Raw genomic sequence first — 21588 nt, 5'->3', positions numbered from 1 at the left:
CTGCCACTATAGCCTTGTTTTAGTAAATTGATCTTTTACTGAATGTTGTTTGTTCGCTCAGCATATATTGCTTGATAATTACGGTAGTTCTTCCTGTGCCTTTCAGTTGTACTGTTAATGTGTATGCATGGAAGCTCTGGTTAAGTGTGTTTTTACTTCAAAACAGGAAGGTGTATGACATTTGTCATCACATCAATTGACCATTTTAAGGAGGATGTGGTGACTGCGGAATGCTGTATTTTTGTGGTTTCTGAACTATTTTGTAGATTCTTACATGCTTGCTATTCTCAGGAGTTATTACTGCATATATACTTTATATGTCCACCTTATTATGGTTACCTGGATTACAGTCCAAATTAAGATTTTTGCATTGAGTTGTATCAGGAATGTCCTAAATACACTTATCAAATAAATCAAACTTTACTTTGTATTTCTCCTTAGGTGTGATAAAGAAAATGCACTCTTTGTGCTGCCTATCTAAAGCTATTTTTCTGTTTCACCATTCTTACTCTGCCATATATCACATTGGCTACTTTAAGCAGGTTTTATTAAAAAAATGTATATTTTTAATTTTGGCTTTTCTGCTTTGGGTTACATAGCACGCAAAGAGTACTGTATAGTGAACAGAAGAATGAGCAATGCTAATGCCTTTATTGGACCCAGCAGTCGCAGTACCTTATAGTAGAGCGGCTGGGTCCATGCAGACATAGATCAGATCTGCCAGTGACTTGTGGCACATCAGAGAGATAGCTTTCCTTGTATCTGCCTCTGGTACAGTGAGAAACTGATCAATAAGAAAATAAGTAATGTCCCAAAGAGGTGTACTGGCAAATGCAGCTGTGTCGGCACGTCAAAGATGTATGAATGACTGTGATCTATCAGTACGTGCGCCAATATCTTTGTAATGTCTTGTTTTCTATAACCAATGTTAATATTCATAGGCTGTGCGCAGGCGCGTTAGTTGTCACGGATGGATGACACCCAGCAATCCATGTTATTTGTAGTTGTATCTGGTGCTTCTGATATTGTGTACAATAGATGTCCAATTATATTGCACATACACTTTATCTGATCTCTTTTCGGTTGCATAAGATATAGATCTCCTGGGCATTTCATTTATCTATATATATTTTGGTATATATTATTCTATTTAGGCTGTTTTAGCCATAGGACATTTTCCTTACACAACTATAGCTTATTCCCCTCAGTAGGATACTGTTGTTTGCGCTATTACGTATGTATATTCTTTCTTGGTATTTATTTGGTTGCTGCTTACTTTAGCATCTTTCAGACTCCAATAATTAGACCCAACACTATAGTGTTGTGGTCCTATATATTTTTTGTCATAGCCATCTATACGTCTTAATTGTTTTTGTTGTCTGTCAAATTATTTATGTTTAATTTTTTTGGTGATCCTTGTCCTTACATCCACTTTGTACTTTTTTGGGTATGTGGCAGGTAGATCCGGACTTAATTTTTGTGGTGCCCTCTTTTTCCCCCACTCTACATGCCTACCAAACTGCAATCAACATGAATCAGAGCCCATTTCCGTCACTTCTAGCTGGTATATTTTAATTTGAAGTGCTGCATTATTTCAGAAAAAACAAACATTTAAAAGCTCTCACGGGACCATGCCGCTCGGGTTACTAGTTGAAAAGGTGGGACGCAGATGATTCTCCCCACCCTTCTCTTGTGTGACAGGTCTCTCCCTAAATGTTTTTTATAAGGAGAGGGGTGGGGAGAAGCTGCCAAAAATCGGTTTCTTGGACTAGTCACCCTAGCGGCATGGCTGCCAGATAGCTTTAAAATGCATGTTCTTTCTCAAACACAGCTTATGTCGAAAACAAACCTTACAGAAGTTATGGAGCTAGTGTCCGATTCATGCAGACTGTGTACAGTAATGAATCAGAGGTCATGGTGAGTTAAACTACAGGCATTGCAGGATGGCGCCCTTACACTGATTAAAGTTATACCTGGGTTGATGAAAACCATCTTGTGGTCTTGTTTAATCCGTGTTTACAGTTTTGAGTTAATGGGATGCTCATGCTCCAGGCCCGTGGGTGGGGCTTTTTTTGTGCTCTGGCTTTTTCATAATCATTCTGGGCTTAAAGGGAACGTGTCACCCCCCCCCCCAAGGCAATTTAAGTAAAAGAACCACCTTCAGCAGCACCAAGGCTGCATTCTGTTTGATGAGCTGAGCTCCCCACATGCAGTTCACTGGCAGGTCAGCTCATCAGACACTGCCGAGGGAGGAAAGAGGAGAAGGGAGATGGGGGCAGGTGCAGGGCATGTAACAGCAACACAGAAGGCGGCGCACAGACCCAAGAGCTGGATGATGGGAGGCAGCTGAAACGGGGAGACACCATACCTCTGGGACTCAATACAGGTATGGGGCGCAATTTATAAAAGTCAGTATTTCAGTGTTCCTAGGGATCAGAAACGTAAGAGCCACCTTCACAGAATGAAGCCTTAGTGCTGCTGAAGGTGGCTCTTTTACTTAAGAATGCCCTGGGGGGGGAGGGGGGTGACAGATTCGCTTTAAACGACAGGTCACTAAACCTTCAGTGACCTGACACCTGTTTTACATACTGCACATGTGCATAATATTCTGGTCTTCAGAAAAAAAATATTTAGCTTCAACAAATGGCAGCGCATGCATCTATCAGCAAGTGATGCTTTCAATCTGCGCATTCACTGCCCACTGTGTTCAGAGGACCAGATAGGTTTGCTTTAATGAAGCACTCCTATCGAAGTTTTTATCCCCTTAAAATATTGTGGTCATCATATTATATAGCACTGTATACTTAAAATTGCTCATTTTGCATTTCTACCAGCTAATTCTTCTCTTTTCTCTCTGTTCTATGTAGAAACAGGAAATCTCTTTTCCATGCATTTATCATCCACCCCTTCAGCTCCTGACACAGCTGCTCCCCTCCACCCCCCCATCCCCTTCAGGGACTTTTGCACTGACTCATGACTCATACAGGAAAATAGACCTCCTGTTTTTACATAAAGCTTAGGATTCAGCTAGTCAGTTTTTAGTCATGTGATTAAAAAAAATTAGCTGAGTAGAAGGGAAATATAAGCAATTGTTAGTATGCAGCGCCATATACCGTAATATGATACAGTGATTGCAATATATTAGGAGAAAAATTTTGATGAGAGTGCTTCTTTAACTAAAAGGTAAGACTGTGGAAAAGCTATGTTGTCAGTTTTACATTCAATGGAATCTGTCGGGATCTACCATCCTAAGTCGTTTATATGGGCATGTAGGTAATTGTAAGCTAAATAAATTGATCTCCCTGAGGATCTGTCTTCGAATCATATTTTAAATTAAAGGGGGTGTTAAAATTGTGTAACTAACACAGAACAGTAGATGTGAACTTAGTCTCCTTACAAACACATTTGCTGCAGCTTTCTGATCTCTGTTGTAACAATATTGCAACCCTGTCTGCCTGTGAGGTGGAAGCTGAAGCTGAGAGTGACCTACAGATGTGTCAGGTATAATCACACATAGCTCTGCAGTGAGATCAGGAGAGCAGAGAGCGGCCATTACACCTCACACTGGTAACTCCCCCTTTTATTTAAAATAAGCTGGACGCAGATTCTCAGGCAGATTAGTGTCTGGCCCATAACCTGGAACAGCTCATTTACATATAATAAAGCATGGATTTCTCTGGAATAAGACATCAGAGCTCAGCTATCAAGGTATCATTTTATTCAACTATCTATAACTATGCATGCTAGTATGTGAGCAGCAAATTTATAATTTTTTTTAGAGCAATTTTTATTTTTGCATACTATATTTTTTCCGATACTACATTCCTTATTATATTTTTTTCTCATTGAGATATAGAGGGCAACCTCTATCTTATCCAGTCCACAGCAATAGCCTTCCTCACCATAAAGCAGACCTCTCTGAAAAGGATCAGTGACCGACTGCTCTCAAAGTGATCAGGATCGTCGTGGGACATTATGGATCATCTTATCTGCGGACAGGTGAGGAATATTGTGGTTTATTATTTTATTTTTGTTGCAGGAGACGTTGGCGTCGTTGGATTAGGCGTTCGGTGAGTATGGTTTAATTAAGATTCATTAAAGGTGTCTGTGTCATTATTTCAAATAAAGGATTTTATTCTGGGTGTCTGTGTTTTTATACAATATCACTATGAGGTTAATAATGGATAGGTGTCTTATAGATGCCTCTCCATTAATAACCTGTGGGCTTGATGTCACCTGACAATACTAAGGTGACATCAACCCTACAAATATGAACTTCTCTTGCCAAAGCTACAGAGCAAGTGGGAAGAGCGAGCCTAAGCACCAGATTTGGTGCATCTTATAGATGAAATATAAGCCAGCTCACCCGTGATGCATAAACCAAACTTCAGGAGCACGGAACCACTGTGTCCAGGCGTATAAAGTCCAAAACAAGAAGAGAATGTCCAGCTTCACTGAATCCGTAAAAAAGAGTTTTCTTTATTCACAAACTTTAAGCATAGAGGATACAGACTTCAGCACGAACCATATGGGTAAGAATCTCAACGCGTTTCTGGAAACTAAGCTCCCTTAATCATGACATTCCCTAATGTCATGATTTAGGGAGCTTAGTTTCCAGAAACGCGTTGAGATTCTTACCCATATGGTTCGTGCTGAAGTCTGTATCCTCTATGCTTAAAGTTTGTGAATAAAGAAAACTCTTTTTTACGGATTCAGTGAAGCTGGACATTCTCTTCTTGTTTTGCATCTTATAGATGCCTTTTCTGGGGCGGCTGAGAGCTTTTTAGTCTAGAAGGGACCAATATCCATGGCCCCTTCCTAGGCTGTTGATATCAGCCTGCATCTGTCTACCTAGCCTTTGCCGGTTAAATTTTAAAGGGGGACCCTATGTCAATTTTGTTCTGGGGTCCCCATGTAAATTAACCAGTAAAGGCTAAGCAAACAATTGTGAGCAGATATTAATAGCCTGAGAACCTTTATGGCTATTGGCTCATTCCCATAACATTTACATCCGCTTTCAGCTTTCCCTCTGCTAGTTATTAAAATTACGCGGGAGCCCACACATTTTTTGTTTCTTTAAAATTAACAATTACTGTCTGGTTACAGCCTATGTAGGTTCGTTCTGTTAATGCTCCTACATAGGTTGATGACAATGTGTGTGTTTGTTTGTGTTTACTCACCATCTTGGTTATGAGGGTCTCGGGCTGACACCTTTTCATAACTCAGCCTAGAGCCAGGTGTCAGTAAGTGCTTGTGTCAGCTCTCATCCCATTACCCTGATTTCACTGTATCAGCATGGAATGTTACATCATAAAACTTTTTTTAAATATGTTTATTTAGCTCAAAGCCGTCATTGCTGCACAAAAACGCATACAAAAAAATGCTGCAAAAACATGCATTTTTGCCGCAGCGTTTTTACTGCCAAGAGATGCAGAAATCTTAAAGAAATTTCTGCATGCAAATACTCAATGTGCGCACATAGCCTGGGGCAACACTTTTGTTAGATGGGTCCCCTGATGAGAAACCGAACCCAAGATGTCCAGCTTCTCTGACCACCATCAATAAGGTGGGATTGAATTTCCTTGCAGTACCACTTCAAATCAATGGGCTGTCTGTGTAATTCGAAGGACAAAATGCTTTGAGAACCAGAGACACTATTTGCATTTTCTCTCTGCTCTGGCGAAGAGGATTCCCCCACCTATGAACTCAGAATTCCTGTTAGGATTTTACATTTAGTTAATACATTAGTCATTTTAATTGTTACTAATGCTACTTGACACAACTTTGTTACATTTTGGCTGCCCAGATATGAACTACGATGACCACAGGCTGTTTATTAGTTCCATATAACATTTAAAACCACAGCCTGCTCTTTTAGTTTCACTTGATGTTTTTTTCCCTTGTTGAATGCTGCTGTTAGTGGTGTTATCCTATTAATGTGTGAATGAGGTCTACAAAAACTTTAAAACCGTATTATATTTATTATCTCTACGAGGGTGTACACATATTGGGATTATGCGATTATGGAAAGAGGTTATGGTCCTGATTCATCAAGACTCTTAGTACTGCAGTATTGATGGAGTATGCTGGTGTAAGATGAATGTGGCACATGTTTTAGCTGCCCTGCCCCACTGCAGAAAATGTCCTGCAATCAGGTTCTGCAGTATGTTTCTTTTGTGATTTATAACATTAATTGTGGCATGAATTTATGATTAATTTTAAGGCTTCTCGGCTATGCACCCAACCCACTAAGCTCATACCACTTTTTAAAAAGTTGGCGTAGCTGGCATGGATTGACTTAAAAACATCAAAAGTTACACGATTTGTAACATTTCAAACAGCTTAAAGGGTATCTTTCAGTAGGATCAACCATCCTAAGCTATCTATATGGGTATGTAGGTCATAGAAAGTTCTGTAAGATATCTTGATAACTGTAAGCCTATGTCTTATTGTCTTATTCTAGAGAAATCAACATTTTTCTTAAATGTAAATGATCTGCTAAGATCTATAAGCTGGATACTGAGCTCCCTGATAATCTACCAGAGTTTATTATATATATAAGGGGGAGTTACCAGTATGAGACATGTAGATCAGAAGAGCCGACTGTCAGCCGTTACATGTCTCGCACTGGTAACACCCTCTTTTATTTAATATAAGCTCTGGAGGCAGATTCTCCGGGAGATCCATGTCCGGCCCACAGTCCTGAACAGTTCATTTATATAATGTAGTTTTCTTCGCAATAAGACATCCAATTGCGGATATCAAGGTATCATTTTATTTCATTTTCTATAAACTACAAGCCCATATAGACGGCGGAGAAAGATTGATCCTACTTACAGATATCCTTTAATGCCAGAATTCTATGGAAAACCTTGGGTCTATCTTTCTAACAAACCTAAAGAAAAGTTGCATCTTTACAGTTTTTTGGATTGGACGAGAATCATGATATTTCAAAAGAAAGTTCAAAACTTCCTTGTATATTCACATGTGTATGTTTTTAACTAATAAGAGGCATGTGATGTGACCATTTCCAGCTTTTCATGCTTTTTTCCTGGTGTTTCCATATAGCTTTCTTGCCTTAACTATGTTTGCCATTTCTTATTTATAGAGTGGGTGTGGCTTATATAGCCATTACGGTTAACCATGAGAACACTGTGCAAAGCGTCATTCAAGAAGTTCTGCCTCAGCTTGGACGTTTGGTAATTTTTATATATTTACTTTGTGTATTACAAAATGTTTCTCCCTTTTTTGAAGAGGTTTTCATTGTTTAATTGAAGCATCAACTCAACAACATTTTTAATATACTACTCAAAAAATAAAAAATAAAATAAAGGTAACACTTACATCACACAGTGGTTCTAGAAGAACAAATCTTTCACATTGAAAACCTTTAGTGATATAAATTGTGTATTTAATTGATTAAAAAATGATGTATCAACAGTCAATTAAAACCAAAATGATCAATCGAGGGCTGAATTTCGAATTGCTCATAAAGTTAAAGGGGTTGTACGAAGTTTGGAAAGCCATAGAGTAGGTGATAATTTCCCAATCGCTGGGGGTCCAGCTTCTGGGCCCTCACTAATTATGTCTGTCAGTTTGAGCCTGCAATTATATGTCAAGAAAACTGCTTGTAAATGCAAATCATATAAGAAGCGTGGTGTGTTTATCCAAAGAAATATATACTGTATAATAGCAAATGGATAAAATTTAACCTTTATTAGGTATATATTAAAAAATATGCCTGTGTAGGCACTATTGACGAACCAGAAAAATACTACCAAGACAAACACAAAATGAAAACCAAACGTGATGTGTGCCCTATTACCCACACAGAATGGGAAACCGACAAAAGAACAGACAGATACAAATAACAAAAATACTCTAAAGCACTGACTGTGCTGGCAATGTATTACCAATTCACAATAATCCTTGAAGGCTCACTAAAAGTAGGCCAGCTACTATACAACCCAGCTGGACATAACTGTATAGACACTAGATACTCCACTGTATCAGAATATGTGTCTGTTTAATTATAAAAAAGTGTCCACTTTTCAAAGCTGGTATCTAAGTAATAGAGGATATTTGTAACGTGTGCCTGGTAAGGAGCTCAAATATATAATAACTCTACCAGGATATACACATACCTATGTCCCTATATGGGATTAGAATAATGTCAGTGCTGAGTAGCAGACCACATATGCAGCATTATGGGATGCCCAACAGTTAAAAACACCCTTCAATATAACTTTTGGGATACATATTAACTCATTTCAACATGCTATGAGCGTTCCCTGATGGGTTCAGTTGTGACATCTTAAAGGGTTAACGAAGGTGGGATATAAACATGGGAGCGCTGTGATGCACGAGATCAGATATACACCAACCATATGTATTGGTTAGATCTCACCACATGTTCGGCTCATCACCAGCTGATCCACTTTCATCATCCACCTCCTGTCCTGGCCCTTGAATGTTTACAGCGTGGTACTGCAGAAAGCGTCTCCCGACGCGTTTCTTCCTTGCGGATTCATCAGGGGAGAGTGCTGCTGCCATTACGAGTCTCCCCTTTCTGTGTCTTTTATAATTTCAGCTCGTGCCGCGCTGACATAAGCCCCGCCCACCTGGCGTGTGACGCACTCCTCGAGCTTGTCCAGACAGCTCCAGCCGCTCACCGACTTCATTGAGCACTGGGAATCCCGGCTCAGCGGCGCATGCGCGCCCCCATAGCCGGGACATATACATCCCTAGATATGTGAGCAGCCTGTTTCTAGCTGAAAATGCAAAAAAACGGAGCGTAAATGCATATGTTCATCCACTTAGCTCCCTAAGGTGCCTTAGGGATTCCCAGTGCTCAATGAAGTCGGTGAGCGGCTGGAGCTGTCTGGACAAGCTCGAGGAGCGCGTCACACGCCAGGTGGGCGGGGCTTATGTCAGCGCGGCACGAGCTGAAATTATAAAAGACACAGAAAGGGGAGACCCGTAATGGCAGCAGCACTCTCCCCTGATGAATCCGCAAGGAAGAAACGCGTCGGGAGACGCTTTCTGCAGTACCACGCTGTAAACATTCAAGGGCCAGGACAGGAGGTGGATGATGAAAGTGGATCAGCTGGTGATGAGCCGAACATGTGGTGAGATCTAACCAATACATATGGTTGGTGTATATCTGATCTCGTGCATCACAGCGCTCCCATGTTTATATCCCACCTTCGTTAACCCTTTAAGATGTCACAACTGAACCCATCAGGGAACGCTCATAGCATGTTGAAATGAGTTAATATGTATCCCAAAAGTTATATTGAAGGGTGTTTTTAACTGTTGGGCATCCCATAATGCTGCATATGTGGTCTGCTACTCAGCACTGACATTATTCTAATCCCATATAGGGACATAGGTATGTGTATATCCTGGTAGAGTTATTATATATTTGAGCTCCTTACCAGGCACACGTTACAAATATCCTCTATTACTTAGATACCAGCTTTGAAAAGTGGACACTTTTTTATAATTAAACAGACACATATTCTGATACAGTGGAGTATCTAGTGTCTATACAGTTATGTCCAGCTGGGTTGTATAGTAGCTGGCCTACTTTTAGTGAGCCTTCAAGGATTATTGTGAATTGGTAATACATTGCCAGCACAGTCAGTGCTTTAGAGTATTTTTGTTATTTGTATCTGTCTGTTCTTTTGTCGGTTTCCCATTCTGTGTGGGTAATAGGGCACACATCACGTTTGGTTTTCATTTTGTGTTTGTCTTGGTAGTATTTTTCTGGTTCGTCAATAGTGCCTACACAGGCATATTTTTTAATATATACCTAATAAAGGTTAAATTTTATCCATTTGCTATTATACAGTAAATGCAAATCAAACTGCACAATGCTGGGCTGTAAGCACAAGTTCCCCTAGAGGACTTCAGTCCCTAATGTCACCCTCAATCCTTCTTACAGTTTGGGCAGAAACATGTACACCAGTAACCTGCTGGTGTAGGGTTCTTGCAGTGTTCCTCCTGTTCCTTCACATACAAAGAAGCAGATCCTAGTCCTACTGAGGGAATGATTCCCTTTAAGACCAACTGTGGCTATCCTCAATGACCCATGTCCAGTTACCTGCTCGATGCTCTTGAGACTGCACCAACGGACAAAGCAAATCCTTCTGTGATAGCACATGTGGATGTGCCAGTCTGGAGGAGCTGGACATCCTGTGCAACCTAAATGGGCTGGAGATAACTCCTCATGCTACAAAGACACTAGCAAATCATAAGACTAAAGAAGAATCCATTAGTAAGGATAAGTATGGAAGAATTGTCTGTCCACCACCTGCAGAACTATTATTCCCTTTCAATGGATGTCTTGCCGTTACCTCCCCATTTTAACTGTTGTCACTTTAATTTGTGCCATGGCAAGTTACATTTATTCACAATTGCTTATGTCTCAGGTTGATATCGCTTATGTTTAATTAAGTTGAGGTTTTATTTTGATGTTCAAGTGTTCTCTTAATTTTTTTGAGCATGCATGCACTGTATAGAGATAGAAATTGGTGACTTAACATTATTGCAAAGTGTAATGTAAAAGTGAAATTACATCTCTAGTACATGAGATAGTACATTTATTACACACAGGTGTACAGCTGCTTAAAGGGAAGCTGTCAGGGCAGGATTGTGCACAGTAACCTACAGACAGTGTCAGGTTGGCGCCGTTATATTGAATAAAATGATACCTTGGTTGGTGAAATCTGTCTCATGGTTGTTGTTTAATCTTTATTTTCAGTTTTGAGTTAATGATATGCTCGTGCCCCGGGGCAGCCTGTGGGGGGCACTTCATGTGGTGCTGTGCTTATACTGATGGCTTACGTACTGAATACTATATATATTTTTTTTAAAATCAGCTTCAGCGGTCAGACGGCGGCATCTGCACTGCAGCATGATCTGATCTTTAATGTGCATTCAATTATTTTATTTGCTGGTATGCATAAATTCAGAAAGGGGAAAAAAAACTGTCTCAAAATTGCGCCGGCCGTGCCTGCACAGTAGCATCTATCAGCGATCCGATAGATCAGTGTTCCCCAACTCCAGTCCTCAAGGCCCACCAACAGATCATGTTTTCAAGAATTCCTTAAGGTACCGTCACACATAACGATATCGTTAACGATATCGTTGCTTTTTGTGACGTAGCAACGATATCGTTAAGGAAATCGTTGTGTGACAGTGACCAACGATCAGGCCCCTGCTGGGAGATCGTTGGTCGCTGAAGAAAGTCCAGAACTTTATTTCGTCGCTGGATCTCCCGCTGACATCGCTGGATCGGCGTGTGTGACACCGATCCAGCGATGTCTTCACTGGTAACCAGGGTAAACATCGGGTAACTAAGAGCAGGGCCGCGCTTAGTAACCCGATGTTTACCCTGGTTACCAGCGTAAAAGTAAAAAAAAAAAACAGTACATACTTACCTACCGCTGTCTGTCCCCGGCGCTCTGCTTCTCTGCACTCCTCTGCACTGACTGTGACGTGAGCACAGCGGCCGGAAAGCAGAGCGGTGACGTCACCACTCTGCTTTCCGGCCGCTGTGCTCACAGTCAGTGCAGAGAAGCAGAGCGCCGGGGACAGACAGCGGTAGGTAAGTATGTACTGTTTTTTTTTTTTACTTTTATGCTGGTAACCAGGGTAAACATCGGGTTACTAAGCGCGGCCCTGCGCATAGTAACCCGATGTTTTCCCTGGTTACACGGGGACTTCAGGATCGTTGGTCGCTGGAGAGCTGTCTGTGTGACAGCTCTCCAGCGACCAAAAAGCGACGCTGCAGCGATCGACATCGTTGTCGGTATCGCTGCAGCGTCGCTTAGTGTGACGGTACCTTTAGTATTGCCCACTTGATACTTGCATCCAGCCTTGAGGACTGGAGTTGGGGAGCACAGATCTATCGGATCGCTGATAGATGCTACTGCACATTCGCCTGGCGCGCCATCTTGCTAAAAAAACATGACTCCACTAAGATGACAGTGCCGGAGCAGTAGCATCTATTGGCGATCCGGTAGATGCTACTGCGCAAGCTCCAGTGGCGCCATCTTGGTGGAGAAAATAACTAAATACACATTATACATGCGATTATGCTGCAGCATAGGCACTGCCGCCGGACCTACCTGCTGTCCGTGAATTTTTTTTCAATATACCATATATAATATTTAGAATGTAAACTAGGGGGCATGTCACTGAGGGATCATTGACCTGTTATAAGCCATCAGTATGAATACCTAAGCAGAGCACAACACAAAGACCCCCCCACACACGCACCCCCTGGAGCACAAGCATATCATTAACTGAAAATACAGATTAAACAGCAACCACAAGACAGATTTCATCATCCAAGTATCATTTTATTCAGTATAACGGCGCCAACCTGACTCTGTATGTAGGTTACTGTGCACAGTCCTGCTGTCAGGTTCCCTTTAACATGATCGATGCATCCTTAGCTATCCGTTTCCTAAAATATAAAATCTACCTGTGCTAAGAGAAGCTATACATTTTATTGTGCTTTATAATTACCCACAGAAATTAATATAACCTACCAGATAGTGTTTTCACCACACTTTGCTGTAAAGTTCCCCTACCACCCCACCCCCCCTTTTTTTTCTACTTATCAAAATGTTGGGGGAAAAAGTTTCAAATTTTTCTGCAAAACTTTGTAGACTTTTTTTTATATCCTAAAAGTTGAATAATTCCCTTAATATACAGGTGCACCTCACAAAATTAGAATATCATCAAAAAGTTCACTTATTTCAGTTCTTCAATACAAAAAGTGAAACTCATTATATAGTGTCATTACAAACAGAGTGATCTATTTCAAGTGTTTATTTATGTTAATGTTGATGATTATGGCTTACAGCCAATGAAAATGACTTTTGGGTTATCTCAGTAAATTGGAATACTTCATAACACCAGCTTGAAAAATGTTTTTAAAATCCGAAATGTTGGCCTAGCGAAATGTATATTCAGTAAATGCATTCCACACTTGGTCATGACTCCTTTTGCATCAATTACTGCATCAATGCGGCGTGGCATGGAGGCGATCATCCTGTGGCACTGCTGAGGTGTTATGGAAGCCCAGGTTGCTTTGATAGCCATCTTCAGCTCAGCTGCATTGTTGAGTCTTGTGTCTCATCTTCCTCTTGACAATATCCAGTAGATTCTCCATGGGGTTACGGTCAGGCAATTTTGCTGGTCAAACAAGCACAGTGATACTGTTGTTTTTAAACCAGGTATTGGCACTTTTGGCAGTGTGGACAGGTGCCAAGTCCTGCTGGAGAATGACATTTCCATCTCCAAAAAGCTTGTCGGCAGAGGGAAGCATGAAGTGCTCTAATATTTCCTGGTAGATGGCTGTGCATTGAGTGCATTTACTGAACATATATTTCAGTAGGCCCACATTTCGGACTTTAAAATCATTTCACTTGCTAGCTCTCAAAGATCTTTTTGAAAGAATGCTCCAAATAAGAACACTCGTCCTCCACCAAATGTGATAAACCATGTATGGTCAGTTTGAAGCATTGTAACAGCCATTGTGGACTAACATGGATATGGCAGATCATTCATGAGACAGCATGAACACCATCTACATCAGAATTTAGATTTGAACATATCTTAAGTCTTAACGTCTAGAAGGGCTATTTAGCAATCCTTGTAAATGGGTTAATCCTTGAAAAAAGCATTAAAACACCTTGACACGTTTCTGACATATCACACGCCCGTAGTCGTAAGCATAGTTTTTCTATTGCCATTGGATAACTAAATGTTTGGCCTGTGGGTTATCTGATTGCTGGGACCCTCATTTAAGACCACTTAAAAATGTGGATGTACGTTCTTCAAATTGCAGTGCATTTGATCTCCAGTCCCAGGATTGAAGAGGATTATAGAGGTCAAATACTGAGCATACATTTGTCATATAATATTGACACAGCAAATGTGTGTCAATAGCCACCATGTAACCAATCCTGAAACCAATTCCAGTTATTTCTGGCTATTCCACAAAACAGTTAGGTGTGTTTTAGTAACAGAGTACATGGTTAGACATTCGGGTATTTTGTGTTTAATAATTGTAATGAACGTAGATCGCGTCATAAAGATTTACAGTGTTACTTTTATAGGTTTAGTATTAGAAATGCCATAATAGATGCCATGTTTTAATTTACAGAAGGAAAATGTAGAGCATTTCAGATTGGTAGAAGTTCTTATGAGCAGCAAACAAGGTAAGAAGCGACATATCCTTCTTCAAAGATTCATGATGGGCCATGTTTTTATGTAAATTTCAAAAGACTGAAGAACTTTTAGGTCACATGCATGTTGAGTATTTGGTCAGTATTTTCCATCAGTATGTGTAAGCCAAAACCAGGAGTGGATGAAAAATGCATAATGTGTTTCTATTAGGCTATTTTCACACGCTGCGGATTTTACTGTGGATCCGCAGCGTTTCCGCAGCTGCAGGTCCCCAGCGGTTTCCCATGAGTTTACAGTACAATGTAAACCTATGGGAAACGCAATCCGCAGTGCACATGCTGCAGAAAAAAATGTGCGGAAACGCTGCGGGTTACATTCCGCAGCATGTCAATTCTTTGTGCTGAATCCGCAGCGCTTTTACACCTGCTCAATAATAGAAAACTGCAGATGTAAAACCACAGGTGGAACCCGCAGAAAAACCGCGATAAAGCCGCAGGAAAAACGCAGTGTTTTAGCCCTGCGGATTTATCAAATCCGCTGCGGAAAAATCAGCAGTGGACCATTTCTACGTGTGCACATACCCTTATATTTTTCCTTTTCCTGCTCTATTCCTGGTTTTGGCTTCCACATGAGGATGTAAAATACTGACCGTGTGACTGTGGCCTCACAGCCAAAGAGCTCATTTATTATGCAATATTGGATTTTTATTTATAAACTTCTGGAAAAACTGCTGGAGTTGGGCCTGAAGCTGACCACACATGATGGAATGCGTTAACTAGTTACCAAAAATGACCATTTAAAGGGAACCTGTCATTAGATTTATGCTGCCTGAACCACGAAAAGGATGAAACAGTCTGACAACATGACTACAGCCAAGTATGTTTTACCCTGAAACGTTGTTTCAGAGAAAGCATAGTTTAAAAAGCCAGACTATTGGGAAAGACAAGACTAGTCTATCACGGCTGTTTTAAGTGTTAGTATTATTATGGCTAAATTATGCTGAAGTGATATCTAAAATAAAGTGTAATATAAAAATATTGCCCATATTTAGAAGATGATTATTTCATGCTTTCAGTAGCCTTTAGACCTTGATACAAGGAATTCTCAACGATCATCTGGTTTAGTAAAGACGTCCTATAATCCAGAATAATGAATAGCATAAAAAAAATGACGGCTACAAAACATGGCATTAAAAGGTTTGTCCGTTCCAAATCAATAAGTCTGCAGTCACTCTGTGTGGCGCCACTTATGAATCTCCGCAGCACATGCACTGTGCACTGCTAGGATTCGCCATTTTCTGAGTCTGGATTGGAGGGTATGTATGTGTTATACATACTCCCGGCCAGTGGGTGTGGCCTCCCTCCATACAAGTGTATTGAGGGAGGCCGCACCCTCTAAGTCGGCCACACCCACTGGACGCCTGAGTCACTAGTTAAGGTCAAAATTCGGCGAATCCTCACAGCACACAATTAAGTGCTACAAAATATGTAGAAATACAAATTATTATAATTTGGTTTTTTTTTTATTTTAATTTACCTTTTAGTTCTGCAGAACAATGATCTTTTTTTTTCACCGTGTTTCCTTAGTGCAGAGAATGGTTCTGCCAGCTGAAGAGTTAATTCTTGACAGACTTGAAGACATACGGAAGGTTAGTGATCTTTTCTAATAATGATAATATCATGACTAAACTATTCATTAGTAGTGAAGGATTCGAAATCAGCAAATTTTCTCTTACAAATCTGGCCAATTTCTGTAACTCTTCCCCATTTGTTTTCTCGGTAGACTTCTATCCGGCAAATGAACCAGACCAGATTTTACTTAGAAGAGAACACAAAGCCTGACATTAAAGTAGAACTCTTGCTCACTGGCCTACCAGTGCTCACTGGCCTACCAGTGTTACTTTCTAAGGAGTATAACAATATATTGAAAGACAGCCTGGAAATAAAGGGTGAGCAGAATTCCTTATGGCGTGAAATGTAAAACTTTCTTGGTCTTTGATTTGGACAGAGCTTATTGATTGCTTCTTAGAGATAATGACTTTAAAGAGCTCTGTTTGTACGTTGAAGTCATCTGATTTTAATGTGATTCTTTCTAAGGCCCATTAATGCAATCTAAGATAAGATGAGAAGAAGGCTGGGATTATTAACTGAAAGAGATTTCACTATGCTGACATGTACCATTTGCTTTCAGTGAATAAATAGGAACAATTATTTTATTAGTAAATCTAATATCAGCAGAAGAGCAGAAGTTCGATAGGCGCGACCCGGACCACCAGCCACGACGCTAATCTGTGACAGTAGAACGGAAGCCTTGAGAAATGCCTCATGCTAGACTAAATCCACTGCTCTTTTGATTAGCTAACCTGCATACTGCATATGCAGGTCATACTGCAACAATGAAGGTGAGCCCGGAAGGCAAATCAAGAGAAGAGTCCCAGATGTGGTCACGTAGGAGGTGCTTCTCACAGGTCCCATCTAGTGGCCAGAGAAAACAGTCGCGGCCAATGGTTCGGGTCCTGTCGATTTGCACCGAGTGAATCTTAATAGAGTATTTTAGACTTTGTGTACATTTTTAATTAATATTTTAAAATCCTTGTAATTATTCCAGTTATTAACCCTTTAAAAAACAGGGAATTTTTTCTGTTTTGCGCTTTTTTTTCCCCAAGAGCTGTAACTTTTTAATTTTTCAACATATATGTGTGAGGGCTTGTTTTTTTGCAGGACGAGCTAGCACCATTCATTTTGCCATATAATATACTGAAACTAAGGAAAACCGTTACCAGTGCTAAAGTGAAAAAAATGCAATTACGCCATTGATTTTTGGGTTTTATTTTTATGGCGTTTGTTGTGCAATAAAGGTGACCTGGAAACAAGATTGTCCACATCAGTACCATTGCAGCGATACTAAACATGCATCGATTATTTTCTGTTTGTGTCCCGATTTCCCAAGACCTGTATCAAATTTATTTTTGTAGTGCTTGAGTTGAGTGAGGACTTATTGTTTGCATGGTGAGTTTAGCAATTTCATATACAAATGATGGCTTGATTACCGGTACTTATTTTTACATTTTTTTTTTTTTTTTTTACCCCTTCACGACATATGACATACGTTTACGTCATTTGTCGTGTCCCTGACTTTGATGGCATTCCTGGCCAGTTGATTTCATCAGCCATCATGTGACTTTTAACATCCACACTTAGAGTGGTGCTTCACACACGGATGTTTAACCTGTTCAATGCCGCTGTCAATCTGTGAGCCGCATTTAACTCATGCCGGCAAGGGGGTGCATTAGTCCACGTACCTGTCAGTGCCTGAGACGTGATCACGGGGCACCAATGGGTTACCATGAAAGCCGAAGGTCTGCTGAAGACCTCTGTGCTTTTCACGACGATTCTGCTATGAAAGCCAGCCTGTAGCTGGCCTTCGTAGGAGTTCATGATTTTAGCTATACGTAGCAGTGATGATATACTATGTATAGTGCAAGCAATCATCTGATCACAGCTTCAAGTCCCCTAATGGGACTAACAGATACAGTAAATAAACAGAGTAAATATATAACAAAATTGTGTAATTGCACTTTTTGCAATTTTAATGGACTTGGATTTATTTTCCCACTTTACAGTGCATCACATGATAAAATGAATGGTGTTATTCAAAAGTACAACTCATGCTGCAAAAAAAAAAGCCGTCATAGCCCTGGGCGTTAAAATAAAACAGTTATGACTTTTTGTGGATAAAGGACAGAAAATAATCACCTGGGGTGAAGAGAGGAGATAAGAAGTTATTTTTTGTTGTTTTTGTTTATTACAAGCGCTGCTATTCCAATTTTTTTTTGTACTTTCCTTTATTTTTAAAGGGGAGAAAGCTTGAATCTGCAATCAACATAATATTGCAGTTTATAGTGAAAATATTAGTATCATATGGAGGCTAGCCTACAGCTGATCTTTACAGAAGTGCTGCCGTAACAGCAACAGGGGTCTTCTGCAGTCCCATGTCATAGTAACCCATTGGTCCACCCTGAGATCGCATTGTGTAGGGCCAATGGGATCTCAGGGACTCCCGTTCTTATGGCTGTTGGAACTTCCAGCAGTCATTCTTTTACCATCTATCCTGTGGATGGTGCTACATTTATTTAGTTACATAACTTTAATATTTAATAGGTATCATTTTGAAATGTCTTGTTTTCTTTACAGAAAATGTGGTTACTGTCATTCCAGCTTATGCTTCCCAAGGTAATGTACCGTTTATAATGTAGCCTTTCCTGTGTGAAATTTCTGCTACTCTGAACAGTTAAGCAGGTTGAAGATGAAATGATCTCTAAAAGCCTAAAGTTAAAGATAACACATTGCCTTTCTATTTTATGCCAAAATATACATATATATATTTACTTTTTGCATCTTTTAAAATGTGAAAGATGAAAAAAAAATTATATATATAGATCATTTCATGTTCAACTTGCTTAACAGTAAACAATAATAGTATTTTTGACCAGTGGTGCCCAAACTTTTACATGCCGCTCTATGTTTTGGCATATGTCCTTGCTTTGTGTCTGAATATGTACCTATAAAATCACATGGTGCCGTCTTGTATCAAACAAATATCAAAGTCTTATATCAAAGAAACAAAGGCTAAAAAGCTGCAAAATAATTTTCAGTAGAAGACCAAAACCTTTATGAAACGTATATAATGCTTTGATCATATGTCACACGGCAAAAGGTAACCTAGCAGCAGAGGACATAAGCTGCACTTAATAATGCTACGTATTTCTCCGTAAAATATTGGAGTGTTGCTTATCACATGTACAAAATTATACATGCTCTTAGCTGGAAATAAGCAGGTTACGTATACCAATACTGTCCTTTTCTGCTAGGATGACCCCATTCCAACATGGGAATACTCTAAATTCATTGTCCAGCCTGCACAGCTTCTGTCTCCCAGGCATGGTGCGGGTTCAGAGCCCGAGCCTGCTCTGGACATGGGAACCTGACATTTGATGTATCTGCTGTATGTCACATGTCAGGAAAGGATTAATCCCTTTACCCCCAAGGGTGGTTTGCACATTAATGACCGGGCCAATTTGTACAATTCTGACCACTGTCCATTTATGAGGTTATAACTCTGGAACGCTTCAACGGATTCCAGTGATTCTGACATTTTCTCGTGACATATTGTACTTCATGATAGTGGTAAATTTTCTTTGATATTACCTGCGTTTATTTGTGAAAAAAATGGAAATTTGGCGAAAATTTTGCAATTTTCCAACTTTGAATTTTTATGCAATTAAATCACAGAGATATATCACACAAAATACTTAATAAGTAACATTTCCCACATGTCTACTTTACATCAGCACAGTTTTGGAACCAAAAATTTTTTTTGTTAGGGAGTTATAAGGGTTAAAAGTTGACCAGCAATTTCTCATTTTTACAACACCATTTTTTTTTAGGGACCACATCTCATTTTGAGATGTCATTTTGAGGGGTCTATATGATAGAAAATAACCAAGTGTGACACCATTCTAAAAACTGCACCCCTCAAGGTGCTCAAAACCACATTCAAGAAGTTTATTAACCCTTCAGGTGTTTCACAGGAATTTTTGGAATGTTTAAATAAAAATTAACATTTAACCTTTTTTCACAAAAAATTTAATTCAGCTCCAATTTGTTTTATTTTACCAAGGGTAAGAGGAGAAAATGGACCCAAAAAGTTGTTGCACAATTTGTCCTGAGTACGCCCATACCCCATATGTGGGGGTAAACCACTGTTTGGGCGCATGGCAGAGCTCGGAAGTGAAGGAGCGCCATTTGACTTTTCAATGCAAAATTGACTGGAATTGAGATGGGACGCCATATTGCGTTTGGAGAGCCCCTGATGTGCCTAAACATTGAAACCCCCCACAAGTGACACCATTTTAGAAAGTAGACCCCCTAAGAAACTTATCTAGATGTGTGGTGAGCACTTTGACCCATTAAGTGATTCACAGCAGTTTATAATGCAGAGCCGTAAAAATAAAAAATCATATTTTTTCACAAAAGAGTCTTTTCGCCCCCAATTTTTTATTTTCCCAAGGGTAAGAGAAGAAATTGGACCCCAAAAGATGTTGTACAGTTTGTCCTGAGTACGCTGATACCCCATATGTGTGGGGGGGAACCACCATTTGAGCGCATGGCAGAGCTCGGAAGGGAAGGAGGGTCATTTGGAATGCAGACTTAGATGGATTAGTCTGCAGGCATCACATAGCGTTTGCAGAGCGCCTAATGTACCTAAACTGTAGAAACCCCCCACAAGTGACCCCATATAGGAAACTAGACCCCCCAAGGAACTTATCTAGATGTGTTGTGAGAACTTTGAACCCCCACGTGTTTCACTAGTTTATAACGCAGAGCCGTGAAAATAAAAATAAAAAATTTTCCCACAAAAATTATTTTTTTATCCCCCAGCTTTGTATTTTCCCAAAGGTAACAGGAGACATTTTACCCCAAAAGTTGTTGTTCAATGTGTCCTGAGTACGCTGATACCCCATATGTTGGTGTTAACCCCTGTTTGGGTGCACGGGAGAGCTCGGAAGGGAAGGAGCACTGTTTTACTTTTTCAACGCAGAATTGGCTGGAATTGAGATCGGACGCCATGCCGCGTTTGGAGAGCCCCTGATGTGCCTAAACAGTGGAAACCCCCCAATTATAACTGAAACCCTAATCCAAACACATCCCTAACCCTAATCCCAACGGTAACCCTAACCACACCTCTAACCCTGACACACCCCTAACCCTAATCCCAACCCTATTCCCAACCGTAAATGTAATCCAAACTCTAACCCTAACTTTAGCCCCAACCCAAACTGTAGCCTTAACCCTAACTGTAGTCTTAACCCTAGCCCCAACCCTAGCCCTAACCATAACCCTAACCCTTGCTCCAACCGTAGCCCTAACCCTAACGGGAAAATGGAAATAAATACATTTTTTACATTTTTTAATTTTTCCCTAACTAAGGGGGTGATGAAGGGGGGTTTGATTTACTTTTATAGCGGGTTTTTTAGCGGATTTTTATGATTGGCAACCGTCACACACTGAAAGACGCTTTTTATTGCAAAAAATATTTTTTGCGTTACCACATTTTGAGAGCTATAATTTTTCCATATTTTGGTCCACAGATTCATGTGAGGCCTTGTTTTTTGCGGGACGAGTTGACATTTTTATTGGTAACATTTTCGGGCACGTGACATTTTTTGATCGCTTTTTATTCTGATTTTTGTGAGGCAGAATAACAAAAAACCAGCTATTCATGAATTTCTTTTAGGGAAGGCGTTTATACCGTTCCGCGTTTGGTAAAATGGATAAAGCAGTTTTATTCTTCGGGTCAGTACGATTACAGCGATACCTCATT

The 21588-nt window shown here is 40.1% G+C and overlaps 1 protein-coding gene across 1 annotated transcript in view; it reads left to right on the top strand.

Annotated features, from left to right (window-relative positions):
- Positions 1–21588, top strand: part of DGKQ (diacylglycerol kinase theta) — a 206022-nt gene that overhangs the window by 143448 nt on the left and 40986 nt on the right. Inside the window, exons 10-14 of the mRNA XM_069767667.1 lie at positions 7109–7199; positions 14183–14237; positions 15792–15853; positions 15988–16153; positions 18399–18437. Coding sequence (XP_069623768.1) covers positions 7109–7199; positions 14183–14237; positions 15792–15853; positions 15988–16153; positions 18399–18437 — 413 coding nt within the window. The remainder of the gene's footprint in view (positions 1–7108; positions 7200–14182; positions 14238–15791; positions 15854–15987; positions 16154–18398; positions 18438–21588) is intronic.

This window comes from Ranitomeya imitator, chromosome 1 (genome assembly GCF_032444005.1).
Source record: "Ranitomeya imitator isolate aRanImi1 chromosome 1, aRanImi1.pri, whole genome shotgun sequence".
In the NCBI taxonomy this organism is placed as follows: Eukaryota; Metazoa; Chordata; class Amphibia; order Anura; family Dendrobatidae; genus Ranitomeya; species Ranitomeya imitator.
This window is presented reverse-complemented; position numbering and strand designations above follow the sequence as displayed.